General features: G+C 43.0%; 1 protein-coding gene across 2 annotated transcripts in view; it reads left to right on the plus strand.

Moving 5' to 3' along the window:
- SLC6A4 (solute carrier family 6 member 4) overlaps positions 1 to 10,279 on the plus strand; it is a 44,150-nt gene extending 33,871 nt beyond the window's left edge. For both annotated transcript variants that reach the window (XM_017855143.1, XM_017855144.1), the window contains exons 13-14: positions 3,158 to 3,325; positions 7,919 to 10,279. In XM_017855143.1, the coding sequence (XP_017710632.1) occupies positions 3,158 to 3,325; positions 7,919 to 7,993 (243 nt within the window). In that variant the 3' untranslated portion in view covers positions 7,994 to 10,279. The remainder of the gene's footprint in view (positions 1 to 3,157; positions 3,326 to 7,918) is intronic.
- Positions 10,280 to 18,840: the final 8,561 nt, after the last annotated feature.

Below are 18,840 nucleotides of genomic sequence, written 5' to 3' on the forward strand. Positions count from 1 at the left end.
AAAAAACGAAACGAAAACAGCCCTTTTTGTATTCTGTGTTTTGGCTTTCCTGGGGTAGCCCTTTATTTTTTGTATTTCTTTTGTACCCACACACCTTGACATTAACCTATCTATGATGGACAACATGCTTGTTCTTGCCTTTGTGACACTGCATGTGTCTCTCTGTACCCCAGAATTCCTCCTGGACTTCCTTTCCCCGGACCCTCGAGGTTTCCAAAATCAAAGCCAATGTTTGCACCAAGCAGCACATGTTCCCAGGGTACAGTGACTCTGGTGCAAGCTCTGGGCCCCTGAGATGTTGGCCTGGGAGCTCATTATGACCTTATCAGCTTCCTGATGCTTTTAGGCACATTTAAAATGCATGTGTTTTTAAATCCAGAAGTTTTAGTTGTTTTCAGTGAGAGGGTTGTTGGAAGTCGCCTAGCCCATCCTACCAGAAGCAGAAGCCCTGACATAAATGGGTTATTAATTTATATTATTACCAGTACTTCTCAGTAATCTACTTAAACATTTTTATTTGTTTTTCAAAGGAAGAAGAGTCATTGGATTAATTCCTTGAGGGCAGAAAGATTGTTTGTTTGTTTGTGTGTTTACTTCCATATTTATTCCCCCCACAGTGAGGAAATGATGTCTAGGGAGACGTGAAGGCAAGTAAAACATTCACTGTGGGCATAAAATTTAAGAAGGCACCAAAGAGCTCAGTACTCATGATGAATATTATTTTAATGCAATATTTTAAAAAATACAAATTAATTTAAAAGATCCATGATTAACAAAATATCAACATTTTCAATAAACATAGGGGCCAGCCCTGTACTTGTACGTCTTACCTCACTCGCTTTACCCTAATCTGGCCCTGTTAGATCCTGTCTTTTAAAAAATTGTAATAAAATATTATTTATTTTGATTTTGGCTCCCGCTTAAATGTTGTGCCTGAGGTGAGTGCCTCCATGTGCTCTGGGACTTGAGTCTGTTCATTTCTGTCAATTTCTGGCTGTCAGACTGGGTAAACTCTTGGTACACAGTCATTGAGTTTCTTTGCCCAGTAAAACCCACGTGCAGCTTTGGATGTGGGCGCATTACTCACAATTCCCATGATGTTTGCCATACTCACCCCCTCTACAGCCAAGTGCCCTAGTGCCTAATTGAGAGACGCACATCTGTCTTCCACTTCTGCGTTTACTTAACAGGTCCCCTGCTTTGGGCTTCTTAAGGCTGCTTTACATAAACAACAAGTAGCTTACTAAAAGTATTCCTTTTCACTGCAGCCAAGTTGAAAGAAAGAAAATATTGTTCATGAGTAGAAGCCAGGATGTGTGAGGGGGTTTCTGAAGTAGCACTTGCCCCAACCGGAGGTCGAGCCCCTGACGACTGAGTGGGATTCCATACACCTGACATTAGGAGACAATTGGCTGGGATGGCTCCTAACCACATCCTGTTTCCCTGTTCCCAATCTTCCTCCGTAGCGGGCTCTGGGGATGAGGAAAGTGGGTTAGGAGGAAGGTTTGCAATTGACCAGGCTCCTGTTTTGAAGGCTTCCTCCTAGACTTAAGATACGCGCGCCAGCCGGGCCCCTGCCCTGACCGCGAACGCTCAAGGCTGCCGCAGGTTTCTCCTCACGCCGCGGGCCCCTCCCCTTCCCCGGGCGTCCCTGAGCGCCCCTGCGGGCCCGACGAGGGGCGACTGGCAGGGCGGGGAGTGTGACCCACCCTCGGTGAGAAAGCCTTCTCTAGCGATCTGAGAGGTGTGCCTTGGGGTACCGGATCCCCCGCCTGCCGCCTCTCTCTCTGCGTTTTGTGGTAGCGCTGCCGTAGCGACTCGCTTGCGGGGAGCCCTCCTCCTCCTCCGCTTCACCCCTCGACGGGGTTTGAGGTAGGGAGAGCGAGGGTTCCGCTGGCCCCCGCGGTGGGGCCGAGCGCGTGGCTCGTCGCCTACTGTGGCCCGCGCCTCCCCCTTCCGAGTTGGGGAGGATCCCGCCGGGCCGGGCCCGACGTCCCAGCGGCTGGGAGGCTGCCGCGAGCGGTGGGTGCGCGCAGCGTTCCGCTGCGAGCCGGCTCTCCGCCCGCTCCCGTGCCGAGCCGCGGCCGGTGCCGACGACCGCGTTTGCGTGGCGCCGGGGTTGGGCCGCCTGGTCCCTTGGGGGAGTGAGCGTCAGAGGATGGATGTGTGCTTAGCAATTTCCCATTTTATTACCTGCAGACAGAGAAAAAAAAGATATAAATAGATGTTTAACCACATAAATAATTTACATTACTGTCTTCTTTATGACTATGAAATAATAAAATACAATTAAATCAAGAGCAATAACGATTTCGGCCCAGTGGTTACTAAGCAAAATCTGGAAACCAATGAAATAAGAAAACTCATAAACCGGGTGTTGGGAGCACACTGTGAAATTTTTCTTGGTCAAAATTCTCACAGTATGTTCAAGTGCAAGGTGTATTAAGCTGCTTTTTTTCCTTCCATAATTCCTTTCACGATGAGGACCTGTGGCAGGCAGTCATTCATTGCTGAGATCCCTAGAGCAGAGCTATCTTTCTTGAAATCCCAGCCGATGAAGCTTAATGCAGAAGGCAGAGAGCTCAAGAAAATGAGAGAAGGAGCACACCCCCCGGAGCCTGAGTCCTCTCTGGGTCTTGAGAACCTTCTTATCTTTCCTGGACATCAGGCACCTTCCGTCTGACCAAAAACAACCACAGCCAGAAACGCAAGGCAATGAAAACAAAGCAGAGGAAGCCCGGAGTCTGGCGGGGGCTGCAGAGAGGTCACCCAGTTTATTCGTCTGCCTTCTGGCAAGACAAGGCCCAAATCACTCTCAAGGTTGCCAGTCTCTTCACCTGGGCAGAGGCCCGTCCTGAAGCGGGAGCTGCAGGCACCCCGACTGTAGGGGCAGCTGTAGGGCTACTGCAACATCCCCTTATAGGAAGTGAGGGCTGGGGAGGAAAATCAGGGAAAGCACCTGGCTGGTTTAGTCTTGCAGCTTGGGTACAGAAGCTGGTAATTCTGTGTGTCAAGAGTTCAATCCAGGATATATCACATCTCGGGAATTTCCTGAAAGTATCTTAGCTTTAGCATTTGGTGTTTGTGGTATCTGAAATGTCTCTATCTGCGTGGATATTGTTAAGGTTTTTAATGTTTCTTGGAATTTCTGTTTTAGTTCATCATTTGCAGTTTTCTGATGAGCCCGCCACAGCTACGACTTTTCCAATATAATTATCCCCACTGGAGTATCATCTTGGGTTACTGCATAGGAACCTCATCTTTCGTCTGCATCCCCACATATATAGCTTATCGGCTGATCAGCACTCCAGGGACATTTAAGGAGGTACGTGCTAGTCAGTGTGTATATGTGTGTGTTCAGCCTGCTAATTGTTTTGGGAGAAAAGGATTCTCTTGTTATGCTCTATTCAAAATGAGATTCACCAGGAGGCACGCAACCCTATATATGTATGTACCTGCGCCATAGCAAAGACCTCTCATGGCTGTCACTGTCATCTTAGGGCATCTCCCAAAGCCTCAAGTGCAAGGGTAAAAGAGTGAGCTGATCATTTGGGTGCACCAGAGCATTCAGCTTGGGCTATGCATAGGTTTTCAAACTTGTCAGGCAACTCCCCTGCCTCCTGCTTGCCACTGGCCATGGACATCAGATCTGTGATGTCTGGAGCAATACACAAATCTTAAGTGGCGATTGTGGTGGGAAATGTCCATGGTGACTTTTCTAACAGCAATGTGACAAGTACTATTTTGAAAATCATCACAAAATAAGGATGTTGCAACAATATCATAGTTTTAGCTCAAAATTGTTAGCTATCTAACAATAGCATAATTTTAGCTCAAATCATTGGAGTAAAAATGTTTTGCCAGGATAGCAAGATTCATTTCAGTAATGAATGCACTGTAGAAACCTTAATAACAGTACCTTACAATTTGTATGAGTGCCATTTTCAAAGCATCTGCATGTCGATTATCCTATTCTGTTATCAAAGTACCTTGGGAGGTAAACAAGCAGGCATTATTAACAGACAAGGACACGGAGGTGGGGAATAATCCTCTCGAAGTTTCCTTATTTCCGGACGGGCATGGTGGCTCACACCTGTAATCCCAGTATTTTAGGAGGCCAAGGTGGGAAGATCACTTAAGGTCAGGAGTTCAAGACCAGCCTGGCCAACATGGTGAAACCCTGTCTCTACTAAAGTTACAAAAATTAGCTGGGCATGGTGGCACTGACCTGTAGTCCCAGCTACTCAGCATAATCTATAATAGCCTGAGACCAGGGGTGGGCTAATTTGAGATCTTACAGCAAAATTTAGACATGAGACCATCAGAGTAGTCATCCTAAGACATTTCATAAGAAATGAGAAGCAAGAGGACATAGGCAATTAAACATCAGCTCTTTCTTTTCTTTCAGACAAGGTCTCACTCTACCCCAGGCTGGAATGCAGTAGTATAATCATGGCTTACTGCGGCCTCAAACTCCTGGGCGCAGGAGATCCTTTCACCTCAGCCTCCTGAGTAGCTGGGACTACAGGCGCCTGGCCAATTTTTAAAATTTTTAATGGAAACAAGGTCTCACTATGTTGCCCAGGCTGGTCTCAAACTCCTGAGCTTAATCCTCCTGCCTCGGCTTCCCAAAGTGCTGGGATTGCCGGCATGAGCCACTGCACCCGGCCAAACATCAGCCCTTTCTGAGAACAATTGGGTTCATTTCTTTTTCGAAATAGGAAAACTGAATTCTGGGTGAACAGAACTCTGAGCTCTGTAGTTACTTATTTCCTAGAGCCAAACCAGCCCTCTCGTGACTGCACTCCCTGCAAAGAGCCTTGGGCCCCGTGCTGCTTCCTGCACACTCTCCTACCCAGAGCCACTGAACGCATTCCTTCCGGTGGTCCGTCATGGCAGTTGTGATGATCTATGAGCTCTCTTGCTTCAAATCCAGAGGCCGAGGTTGGAAGTGGGAACCGTGTTAGGTTAGTAGATGTCAGTATTCTTCAGTCACAGGCTACACCTCAGATCCTGGCCATCTTTCTCACAAATTCCCCCAGTTGGTCACAAGGGAATGCCACCCAAAAGTGTGTCACTAACAGAGCTCAGATCCGTTAGCAGTAGAGGTAACGCTAATTGTAGGTAGTGCGGTGTTCCTGAGGGACCACCAGACGGGGAGCAGTGGGTTACCCGGAAGCAGTGTGATACATACACCCCGTCAGTGCGGACCATGGAAAAGGCCCCAGTCGGCTCTGGCAGACACTCACCTTATGTGGGCCTCGGTTTCCTCATCTTTCAAATGTGCTCGTTTGACCATATTAACATTTCCCAAAGTGTGTTCCAGGGGCTGTCACAGGTATTATTGCTGGAGAAAAAGTTTATGTAGTCAGGTAATTTTTGGAGACGCTGGACTAAGGCAAGTTAAACAGGTTTCTTGGCTGGGCATGGTGGCTCACACCTGTAATCCCAGCACTTTGGCAGGCCGAGGTGGATGGGTCACCTGAGGTCAGGAGTTCAAAACCAGCCTGGCCAACATGGTAAAATCCTGTCTCTACTAAAAATGCAAAAATTAGCTGAGCGTGGTGGCGAGCACCTGTAGTTCCAGCTTCTCAGGAGGCTGAGGCATGGGAATTGCTTGAGCCTGGGAGGCAGAGATTGCAGTGAGCTGAGATCATCGAGCCACTGCACTCCACCCTGGGCAACAGAGTGAGACTCTGTCTCAAAATACATAAATAAATAAATAAATGGGTTTGTTTACCTCAGGACTTCTCAAAAAAACTTCTCAAAAAATATGCCCATGTGCATGTTTAATCTCTGAGAATAAAGCATTGCTGTGTTTTTTGCCAAAGGTCTAGAATTCTTCACAATTCTTTATGAATACCAGACTTGCTAGTCTGTAACTTCCTGTCTGTGAGGGAGGGAAGCCTCATATGAAATCCTTTTGAGCCCTGGCCATATGCAAGGTTGGAGTTTGTGGAGTGAGCCACCGCTTACTGGTGTAATTTGAAGGGTATCACACATACCCACAGCCTGGAAGTCTCGTGTTGGAGTCATCCACTGGCTTAGGTCATTTTTGCAGAAACTACTAATAATCCACCCAAAGATACTAGAAAATGGTCCCTAATGAGTACACGTTTATGAAGATATCAAGAGGAATCCATTTCTTAGATTAACTTGTTATCATCTTGCAGAAGGCCAGGGCCTGGCAAATTTTGAGAGCAGCAGTGGCCTGGCAACTAGAATGCTGACAAAGTACGGAAAACAGATGTGGGCCTGGCATCCTGGGTGGTCAGTCACCAACAGGGCGGCAGACCATGTGGGTAGGTTAGGGCACAAAAGCCAAGTGTTTGACTTTACGACGTTGTTCATTGCTGGCCTTGCCCCACCAAATACCTCAGTGATCTCTTCTCTCTCTGAGCTATGGTGATAGCTCCACTTAAGACAAGTTCTAGGAGTCGAGCATGGTACCATGCACCTGTAACTCCAGCTACTTGGGAGGCTGGGGCAGGAGGATCCCTCGAGCCCAGGGGTTCAAGACTGCAGTGAGGCATGATTGTGCCACTGCACTCCAGCCTGGGCAACAGAGCAAGACCCTGACTCAAAAAAAAAAAAAAAAAAAAAGGCTCGTTATAGTGATCTCTGTCTAGTTCTCAACTAACAAGTCATAAATCTGTTGAATCAGGTATAGTTCACATGTTAATCTGCGGGAATGTGTGATTTCTAAAAGGTTGCTTTCCGTGGCTCGGCATGCTGTGGCAGCTGATGAGCCCGGCAATGACTCCTTCTAAAACAGATTTCTAGTGAGAGTTCAGTACGCAGATACTAAGGTCATGAGGAGCACAAAATGTGCAATTTTGTGCATTTTGCCCTATAGTGTATTTCATTAACTGTAGGACTGGAACTTTTTGACTGGAACCTATTCCTTAAACAACAAACTCCCAGAAAGAGAAAATAGAAAAGCTTGAAGGCGTCTCCAGACGTTTTCAGTCCAAAATAAAAATGACAGGAGCAGAACTTCGCCTAAAGATCAGTAAATCAAAGGATGCTTTCAGATCCAAATTGTCTGCTTATGATACATACAGACTTTTGGCCAAAAAAGATTTTATTAAGCCACTTAATAAAGATTTTTCGAAGCCTCTGCAGGCAGTGCTGCTGTTTTTTTTTCTCCATATCCCTGAGCTGCTTTTTGCCACTCTGATGCTGAGTTTTACAAGGCAGGTTGTATATTTCATACTTAAGCCTAAGTATATTTCGGATCCATCTTAAAGCTTCTGTGTACCTCAGCTGTTTCTATAGTAGACCTTCTCAGCCACTTCTCTGTGATGAGTACTACATCAACACAATGTTGCATTAGAAGTGATGATTTCAATAATCGCATCTTTTACAATTTAACTGTGATAATTTACACTCTTGTATGAACGAACCAGTATTGCTTTACAGGTGAATTCATTAAATTAGTAACATCCTGGCTGTTACAGTGGCTGATAGCACTAGGCACTATGGGTGCAGTGTGTCTGCAGGGGACAAGGAGCCTGGGTGAGGGGATGGGGGCCAAAACCCAGCAATTGCTCTGCTCCCCAAGCCCTGTGTGGCCACAGAAGCCTTCTCTGTCCAGAGAAAAGTGTACCCTTTCCCAAGTCCTTCAAAAGCATGTTATTGACCATCAGAGATTCTACTGAAGGCTCATCATTTTCTTCCATTAGTGTTATAAAGATTTTCTTAGTTTACAGATGCGTATAGTTCCTAAATATGTCATTTTAATTCGTATTTGAGAGTAAATAAATTGGGAATTCTTTTCCTAAGGAAAGTCAAATTCCAACTCGCTGTTAGATGTTATTGAAGTGTTATTTAAGCTTTGTTTTAATATTAATGTTGACTATTTTGCAAGTTTTAAAATTACAAGAATGTTTATAACGTTGTATTTTCTTCCCAATAGCGTATTATTAAAAGTATCACCCCAGAAACACCAACAGAAATCCCTTGTGGGGACATCCGCTTGAATGCTGTGTAACACAGTCAATGAGAGGAAAATGCTTCCCCACAACCTCCTCCTCCAGTTCTGACGAGCCATGCCTGCCTTGTCCCCTCCAAGTGGATGAGTTTCCAGCTAAGCCTGATGATAGAAAGGGCCTTCTCTACAGGGACACAGTCCCAAGAGACGATGGTGCCCAGACTCAAATCCTCCAGCCACTCATTTCCATGGACTCCCCTGGACATATTCCCACGGTAGACTGTGACGCAGCTGAGCCGGCCTGTTTTGGACGTGCGAGGATGTGACTGGAGGTGATGAAAAGCACCCTATCAGTTAGGATTAGGTTTAGAATCAAGTCTGTGAAAGTCTCCTGTATCATTTCTTGGTATGATCACTGCTATCTGATATCTGTTTGCCTCTAAAGATTTCACTGTTCATGAATACGTAAACTGCATAGGAGAGAACAGGAATACTATCTCACTAGCCATATATTTTCTGAGTAGCATACAGAATTGTATTGCTGGAATCAACTAGAACCTTCTAATCCATGTGCTGCTGTGGTGTCAGGAAAGGAAGATGTAAGAAGCTAAAATGAAAAATAATGTGTCCATGTAAGCATGTGAGTCTGTGTATATTGTTTCAGTGTATTCTTATCTCTAGTTCAATACTTTGGGCCCATTACAAATATATGAATTTCCCCAAATTTTTCTTACATTAACAAATTCTACCAACTCAATTGTGTATGGAGGTTATTATTTGAAGGGTACAATCACTACTACATGCTCTGCCACCCACTCCTTTTCCAGCGACACTGCTTGGCCCACACACTTTCCTTTACGGGTCAACCTCTGGCGTTTGCTGCACCTCATTGCCACCTTCCTGTCTCTCTGTGCTAAACATTCACAACAGTGTACCACAGGCAGATCTGGCCTATTTCATTAGTCACTGCGGCTTGGCTGTGAAGTACGCTGAAGGTGGATCTTGTCGCATGCCCCTTCAGTGTTTACCTGACCCTCTGGTTTAAGCTTTGTCTGCCTTATGTGACTGAGTTTGACTGTCCAGGTTGCTTTGCTAGGTGAAGAGAGGAGGGTAAATCGGATTCTTGCTTAGCCCTGGAGCATACAGATCTGGCACCCTAACCTAAACCAAGGCATCTTCACTCCAAGAGCAACTGGAGAGTCTGGGTTAGCCTTACATAGACCTCGCCACTTACTGGCAGTCACAATTGTGAGCCCTCCAGATAATTTTTAAGATTGAGTCTAAGTAAGGCTGCTTGGGAAATGGTCAGCTCAGTAAATCACCTTTCATTTCACATAAAGCCCTTAATATAGATAGGTAAATTTGGCCTTTGGTGGCTCGTGACTTTCAGAGGCATAGGTAGAGGAGCAAATTAATATTTGTAGCATGGGAATTCCTTATCAGAATTTTGAGGGGAATAAATCCTCATCAGAGACAAAAGGACTTCATCATCTGGCTGCCTATCACTTCAGTTCTCTGTATAAATGAAATTTAATTCTAACAACCTTATAAAAAGAAGGTCCAGACAGTAGAGGAAACGTCCTGTCCAATTCTAGGTTTTTCTCCCTTGGCCCCTTTCCCCAGCCTTGTCTACCCTGGCCTGCTTCCTGCATTCTCTCTACGCCCTGCTATTTCTGATTCTTTGCTTCTCCTAGTGAGATATTTTCCTTACATGATAGCTGCTGAGACGTTTCCCAGAATACTAGAGGAAAAGAAGAGGGGAATTTAGAAATGTCCCTCACTGACCTAGCTCCATTATCTTCACTCTTTCATTCTTCCTGCCGTCTCATGTCCATTCTCTTTACCGTCTAGCATGCTGAAAAGAAGGAAGTGATCTAAATGCCAGCGTATTCAGTGGTAAATATTAGTTGGGGCAAAAGAAAAACCGTGATTACTTTTGCACCAACCTAATAGCTTTGCAAATTTTAAGAACTTGCTTTATGAAGATATTCAGATATGGATTCTCTGCACCCCACAAACTTAGACATTGTTCAAATATGCTACTTTAAAAAAAAACACCTTTTCAAACAGAATGAGTTTTGCCAAACCTGGTATTAAGGGAATTGTACAGGAGCTTTGAAAGTTTTCAAACTTTATTAAACTAAAATAAATAAATAAATAAAAATCTCTGTCTGTTCCGCATAGTATGCATTTATTTGACCCCTATTTATCAATACTACTACGTTTTTTTTTAAAGGAAAATTTAAGAGTAGGTAGGTGGATTTTAAAATAATATTTTAAAGACCTTTTACATCTATATGTAGCATTTATAAAAAAATAAAAACTAAAAATAGAATTGAATTGTAACATTATTTAAGGACTGAAGTTAATTTTTTTTTTCTTGTAATTGTATCAGTAAGAAATACACAAGAGGCCCGGCGTGGTGGCTCACACCTGAAATCCCAGCCCACTTTAGGAGGCTGAGGGATGGGAGGATCAACCTGACATCAGGAGTTTGGAGACCAGCTATGGCCACACGAAACCCGCCCCCCCCCCCACCCCGTCTCTACTTAAAAAAAATACAAAAAACTAGCGGGCGAGTGGCGGGGTTCAATGTAGTCCCAGCTACTCGGGAGGGCTGAGGCAGGAGAATGGCGTAACCTGGGAGGCGGAGCTTGCAGTGAGCTGAGATCCGGCCACTGCACTCCAGCCTGGGGCGACAAGAGCGAGATCCGTCTCAAAAAAATAAATAAATAATAAATAAAATAATAAAAATAGAAAAATTAGCTGGTGTGGTGGTAGGCGCCTATAATTCCAGCTACTTGAGAGTCTGAGGCAGGAGAGTCGCTTGAACCCAGGAGGCGGAGGTTGCAGTGAGCTGAGATAGCACCATTGCACTCCAGCCTGGATGACAAGAGCGAAATTCCCGTCTCAAAAAAAAAAAAAAAAAAAATTGTTATGCTTATTTTCATGGGAAGATATTCTAAAGCTTTAAGTCTTTTCTATTTTCCATAGTATTGCTCTTTCCGCACTTCATTGCTTAAGTATCTCTAAATTTGAATGATAGAGTAATATTTTAAAGGTCAGATAATGCCATTAGAGGCAGAGACAAACCCAAACCTGGGGACCAAGCTAATTTCTCTGCTCTTGAGAGTGCTAAAGACAGGTGAACTGGAGTTTTATTGCCCCTGCTAGAATGAAATAATACCTTCTCCGCCAGGCGCAGTGGCTCACACCTATAATTCCAGCACTTTGGGAGGCCAAGGCAGGCAGATCACTTCAGGTCAGGAGTTTGAGACCAGCCTGGCCAACATGGTGAAACTCCATCCCTACTAAAAATACAAAAATTAGCCGGCCATGGTGGCAGGCGCCTGTAATCCCAGCTACTTGGGAGACTGACGTGGGATAATCACTTGAACCCAGGAGGCAGAGGTTGCAGTGAGCTGAGATTGTGCCACTACACGCCAGCCTGGGTGACAGAGCAAGACTCCGTCTTAAAAAACAAAACAAAACAAAAAAAACCCTCTCAATTGGTTTAATGCCACAATAGAAAAGATAAATATTTTAGGATGGAATCTTAAATATGTCTGTCCTTTTGTTTCATATAGTTGAAATCAATTCAGTATTGTTTCTAGATTAGGTGTTTCAAAAACAGTCACCTTTGCAACAGAAAAGCTCTTTTGTTGAAAATGATTCACAATATATTTCAGTTGGAATGTCAGGTGGTATTTCTCTTACCAACGCCTCACAGAATCTATGCCAAGCGGCTCTACCACCAGTGCAAGTATTTTTTTAAAGCTACCAAAATAAACTTTCTTCACCAGTCTACTCTAATTTGGAGACAGTGTGCATTGGTGAAGGACCTCATCAGAATAAGTTTGAATGTCTACTGAACTAAGAAGAACTTTGTCATTTGGGGGAGAGAATAGATGGCATCGGTCCTTCAATTATGTAACTGAAGACTCTAATTATAGTAGATAAGAGTTGTGTCTAGCAATTTTTAAACACTGACAGTCCAAACAAAAATATTTGTTGAAGAAGGATGTCCCATCTATTTGCTTAAATATCATAAAAAAACTAGCATTTACTAATTTTTAAACGATATTCTGAAAGATTACTCTTATTTACACTCTAAAATTAAAGGCGTACTTTATCTTAAGAAAATGATATATGAAAAATGCATATTTTAAAAGATAAAATTGGGGAATTTACAGTTATTTTGTGAATGGCATTTAAACTATGATTTGATTTCTATACAACTTTTCAGAATACTTTTGATTGCGTGTTGGAGATATCTAAAGTTAATTTTATCTGGCAGAATTAAACCTAAATTTATTTGTGTAAAAGAGTCCCCTTTCTAAAATTCATATAGTGCCCTTGTATTCATTTATGCAGTGTTTATAAATATTTCAAGTTAGATTGTGAGATATCAATAAATGATTTATGCTGTGAACTGTTACTGTAATAACGCTGAATAGCATGATTTGTTGTATCATTAAAAAAACACAAAATTCTAAACTCTTAAGGTTAAAATAAAAATCTTACCATATAGTCAAAATATTTAAACATCTTCCAAAACATCACTGCATAGCAGTACGAAATCTACATTGAATTAGATGTATTCAATTTCAGTAAAGTTAAATAAGTTAATATAATTCTTTGTAATTTGTGAAGAGCTTTAGTTTATAATGTGCTTCACCACGGGATCACCAGAGGTCTAGGTGACAGATGTATTTTCCCAGGTGATGATGGGGGCAGGATGAGGAGCCTGAGGCTCAAAGAGGTTGATTGATTTGCCCGAGTTCACACACCTGGGACGTTCCAGGACCGGCCTTATGCCTGGGTTTTCTAATTCCAGCCCAAAGGTTATTTACATGTTTAGCTTTAAAATTAGCATCCATAGAAGCTTGAGAAATCCAAAGAGTATTCAACTGCAGAATGGGTTTTGTTTCTAAACTTCAAGGATGTTCTATCTCATTTTAAAGTGTGACAGGGAAGAATAATTAACATAGGGGAAGAACCTGTTACTGATGTATCATTACATGTGTGCGTAACCTACAGCAGCAGTCCCCAGCCTTTTTGGCATCAGGGACCGGTTTCATGGAAGACAATTTTTCCATGGATGGTGGTGAGCAGAGGGGTATTTCAGGATGAAACTATACCACCTCAGTTCATCAGACATTAGATTCTCATAGGAAGCACACAACGGCCTAGATCCCTCGCATGCATAATTCACGACCGGGTTCACACTCTTGTGAGAATCTAATGCTGCTGCTGATGGGACAGGAGGTGAAATTCGGGTGGTAATGAGCTGTGTGGCCCAGTTCCTAACAGACCTCCTGCCCTACAGTTAAAGACTCTTCACCACACTCAATCTAATCCTTGTACTAGATTCAAATTAACTGATTTACATGGACTTGTGTAAAGAGGTATTAAGGTAGGGATTCCCAAAATAAAGGATAACATAAACCAAAGATGGGTGACAAAAAGAAAGAAAAACAAGAGTGAGAAAATAAAATGGGACCAGAAATGAGGCTACATGTCACACCAGAATGATTTTCACATGTGCCGTTGGTATGCCACAAATCTGATTCTAGGCTTTGTTAGAGATAACTGTTTCATCCAGATATGAGATGCCATTTATTATCACTAAGGCTTAGTGGTCACTCTGGGTGCTGCTGCTTTTCCAGGGATATTGTTATTATTTAAAATAAATGCTAATGCTGTCAGTGCTTTATAGAGAGTTGGGGCAACTCCAGTATCAAGTGTAATATTTCAATTACAGGATTCTCTTTGGAGTCTCAGCTCCAGTTTTGGAACACATCACTAAGTAATAACTAAAGATCTCAAAATGATTACCAGTATTTTTTTTTACACACTTTTTTTTTTTTTTGAGACAAAGTATCCTGTCACCCAGGATGGAGTGCAGTGGCGTGATCTTGGCTCACTGTAGCCTTGACTCCTGGACTCAAGTGATCCTGCCACCTCCGCCTGCTGAGTAGCTGGGACTACAGGCATGCACCACCATGCCCGGCTAATTCTTTGCATTTTTAATAGAGACCGAGTTTTACTATGTTGCCCAGGCTGGTCTCAAACTCCTGGGCTCAAGCAATCTGCCCGCCACAGCCTCCCAAAGTACTGGAATTACAGGCATAAGCCAGTGTACCCAGAGACATGGTTTTTATAAACTAAAAAATTCAATATGTAAAATGATGGAGAGAGGATAGTTAATGCTGAGATCTGAATAAATGGACTTGAATAAAAACTAGAACATATCTTATAGATTCTAACTACAAAAATGAAAATGAGGGATGTGTTTCTGACAAATGAAGACATTCTCCTACATAACCGCAATTAAACCATCATAGTTAGGAAAGTAACACTGCTACATGACTGTCAACTCATCTTCAGACCCTGTTCAATGATCTTCAGGAAAAAGGATCTAGTCCAGAATCATTTTCATTTAGTTTCATGTCTCTTTTGTTTTCTTCAGTCTGGAACCGTTTTCCAGTCTTTCCTTGACTTTCACTACCTTGAAGCCTTTGACGTTAATGGGCAAGTTATTCTGTAGAATGTCCCTCAATTTGATTTGTTTGAAGATCAATTCCTCCTAATGAAATACAGTAGGTATTTTTGGCAGGATTATCATTGGAATAGTGCTGTGTTGTTTTCCCTGCCTCCTACCAGGTGGAGCGTGATTTTGATTTGTCCCCTCACTGGTGATGTTAACTTCAATCATTTGGTTAAGGTGGTGTCTACCAGGCTTTCCACTGTAAAGTTCCTTTTCTTTTTGTCATTAATATTTTGGGGGATGGAGTTATTCTAACACTGTGCAAATATCCTGTCCTCATCAATCCATTTACTTTTTAAAATAGATTCCTGTTTTATCCAATGGATTATAATCAATTTTATTCATTTATTCATTCATTCATTTTTTGGATACAGGGTCTCATTGTGTCGCCCAGGCTGGAGTATGGTGGTGTGATCACGGCTCACTACAGCCTCGACCAGGCTCAAGTGATTCTCCTGCCTCAGCCTCCTGAGTATCTGGGATCACAGGCGCATACCACCATGACTGGCTAACTTCCGTATGTTGTGTAGAGACAGGGTTTCACCATGTTGCCCAAGGAGGTCTCCTGTGCTCAAGCAATCCTCCTATCCCAGCCTCTCAAAGTGCTGGGACTACAGGTGTGAAACACAGCATCTGCCCGCATTATTCTTTATTTTGATGCTCAATGTGTCCCAAATTTAGCCAGTGACAGAGTCCCTTCAAGCTGGTTTCTGTGTGCTTTTGACATGTCCCCATCATTCTTGGACCAGTTCCTTGTTTTCCAGAGTGAGATGTTTCAGGATCAGCTTGTACTTTCTCTGCCACAGCTCTGAAATCAGTTATATCTCCAAGAAGCCCTGGTTCCTTTTAGTCAAGAGCAGGTTTAGAAACCACGATCTAGGTGTTAGGTATTCTCATGGCTACTGAGCTGTCACTGATCCTCAGCCCTCTCACTGGACGGAAGTGTGTATACATAATATGAATTTAATAGTTAATTCCACATCTTAAAAACCATGAGGTCACACCAATATCTCCAATTCCAACCCAACACTACAAAGTTCATTCTAATTTTCTTCCTTTCCGTATTTATAACCCCTTTTACCATCTACCCATGTATTTTTAATACAGTTTTGCCTTTTTCCCCCCATATATATATTACTTCTTCTCACAAGACTGAAATTCATCCAAGTTGGGTATAGCTCTAGTGTGTTCATTTAACTGTTGTATTGCCTATGTGTACATGTGTATATGTACTTATATATTATATATAAATTATATATAATTATATATAGAATATATATAATTATATATATGTATTTTCTGAGACAGTCTTGCTCTGTCACCCAGGTTGGAGTGCAATGGCGTGATCTTGGCTCACTGCAACTTCCATCTCCTGGGTTCAAGTGATTCTCATGCCTCAGCTTCCTAGTAGCTGGGATTACAGGCATGCACCACCACACCCAGCTAATTTCTTGTAATTTTAGTAGAGATGAGGTTTCGCCATGTTGGCCAGGCTGGTCTCGAACTTCTGAGATTGGGCAGTCTGCCCACCTTGGCCTCCCAAAGTGCTACGATTACAGGTGTGAGCCACCACACCTAGCTATATATTCTCTACTACTGATGGAGATTCAGGTTGTGTCATTTATGAAAAATATATTACAGATATTCCTGGTGCATCTGTGGAACATGAGTTACAGGAAACATGCAGTGTCAGTTACTAGGTAAAGCCAAAATTTCCCCAAAAAGGTTGTACCAGTTCACCTATTACTAGTAGCACACAAAAATTACTGTTGCTGTTGGTGCAGTGGCTGACGCCTGTAATCCCAGCACTTTGGGAGGTCGAGGCAAGCAGATCATATGAGGCCAGGAGTTCAAGATCAGCATGGCCAACATGGCAAAATCCTGTTTCTACTAAAAATACAAAAATTAGCCAGATGTGGTGGTGTACGTCCGTAATCCCAGGTACTCGGGAGGCTAAGGCAGGAGAACTGCTTGAAGCCGGGAGGCAAAGGTTGCAGTGAGCTGAAATTGCATCACTGCACTCTAGCCTGGGTGACAGAACAAGACTATCTTAAAAAAAAAAAAAGAAAAAAAAAAGGGAGCCGGGGATGGTGGCTCTCGCCTGTAATCCTAGCACTTTGAGAGGCCAAAGAAAGCAGATCATGAGATCATGAGGTTAGGAGATCGAGACCATCCTGGCCAACACGGTGAAACCCCGTCTCTACTAAAAACAGAAAAAATTAGCTGGGTGTGTTGGCAGGTGCCTGTAGTCCCAGCTACTCCGGAGGCTGAGGCAGGAGAATGGCGTGAACCCGGGAGGCAGAGCTTGCAGTGAGCTGAGATCACGCCACTGCACTCCAGCCTGGGCGTCAGAGCGAGACTGTGTCTCAAAAAAAAAAAAAAAAAAAAAAAAAAAAAAAAAAAACCGTTGCTCCGCATCCTCATCAACACTTCGTATTGTAAGACTCTTAACATTTTGCCATCCTTGTGGAAGTGTAATGGTGTTTACTGTGGTTTTAATCTGAACAAACTGTCATTCATTGTTGAGTCTATTTGATATCCATATGGAAAAAAATCTTAATCCCTATCTTACTCCACAAACAAAAATTAATTCCAAGTACACTGTAGATCTAAATGGGAAATGTAGGCAATAATGCTTCTAGAAAATGTTGTCCAGTATAACTTTCTGCAGTGGAAATGTTCTATAAACCTGCACTGTCCTATGTGGCAGCCACCAGCCACATGTTGAGCATTTGAAATGTCTAATGCAACTGAGGAACTTTATCTTAAATTTTATTAATTTTAATTAACTTTGTAAAATTAGAGATATGTTCATTAAAAATACCGTTAAGAGAGTGAAAAGGTAAAGTCATAGAGGGGAGGGAGAAGTTCCTTACAAACAACTCGTATCTAGAATATCTGAAGAACCTGTACTGGGGCCAGGCGAGGTGGCTCACGCCTGTAGTCCCAGCACTTCGGGAGGCCGTGGCGGGCAGATCACTTGAGATCGAGAGTTCGAGACCAGCCTGACTAACATGGAGAAACCCCGTCTCTATTAAAAATATAAAATCAGCCAGGCATGGTGGCAGGCGCCTGTAATCCCAGCTACTCAGGAGGCTGAGGCAGGGGAATCACTTGAACCTGGGAGGTGGAAGTTGCTGTGAGCTGAGATCGCGCCACTGCACTCCAGCCTGGGCAACAAGAGCGAAACTCTGTCTCAACAACAAAACCAAACCAAACCTGTATTGGATTAAGAAAAAGGCAGAGAGTTCCTCTCCACCACCACCCCCCCCCGCAAAAAAAAGCAGGGACTGGAAAGGTAGTTAATACCTGTAATCCCAGCACTTTGAGAAGCTGAGGCAGGCGAATTGCTTGAGCCTAGGAGTTTGAGACCAGCCTAGACAACATAGCAAAACCCCGTCTCTATAGAAAATTAGCTAGGCGTGGTGGCATGCAGCTGTAGTCCCAGCTACTTGGAAGGCTGAGGTGGGAGGATCGCTTCACCCTGGGAGGTCAAGGCTGCAGTGAGCCATGATCGCATCACTGCACTCCAGCCGAGGTGACAGAGGAAGACCCTGTCTCAAAAACAAATACCACCCCCTGCCCCACCAAGATACCAAAATGTTAAATGTTAGTAAAGATATAAGAGCCATCAGGGAACCACAAAATAAAATCATGAGATACCACAACACCTACCAGAGTAGCTAAAAGACAAAAAGCCAAAAGACAAATACCAAGTGTGAGCAAGATGTGGGGCCACTGGAACTCTCATACACTGATGGAGGGAGTGCCTTTTAGTTCAAATATTTTGGAAAACTGATTGGTAGTTAACTGCTAAAGCAGAACATGAGCATACCCTATGAATCAGCAATTCCATTCCTCAGAAATACCCAACCAAAACAGACATGTATGTACTAGAAGACAAGCGCAAGAATGTACCTAGAAGATACATTACCTGGAAGATATTATTATTCACAACCCAAAAAGAAATAACCAATGTCCATCAACAGAATAGAGTAGTAAAGAATCCAGAAAACAAGCAAAACTACTCTATGGTGCTAAAAGTCAGAAAGAGGCTGGGAGAGAAGTTTAAGGGGAGCTTCTATGGCACAGGTAATGTCTTTTTAAACTAGGTGTACTGTGTGAATCCATTAAGCTGTAAACTCCATGTGCACTTTAAACGTTATACAACAAAACAATTTACTAAGAGTGTTCTGGTAATTTTTGGCACAGAGCTATCATGAATGGAACCTTGTATCAAATAGGACTTTTTGAGTTGTGACAGCAGAAATTCAATTCAAACTAATGTAACAGAAAAAGGGAAAAGTATTGGTTTAAATTAAATGTCTTTAAAAAAAAAAAAAAAAAAAAAAAAAAA

This window comes from Rhinopithecus bieti, unplaced genomic scaffold (genome assembly GCF_001698545.2).
Source record: "Rhinopithecus bieti isolate Rb0 unplaced genomic scaffold, ASM169854v2 scaffold_38691, whole genome shotgun sequence".
NCBI lineage: Eukaryota > Metazoa > Chordata > Mammalia > Primates > Cercopithecidae > Rhinopithecus > Rhinopithecus bieti.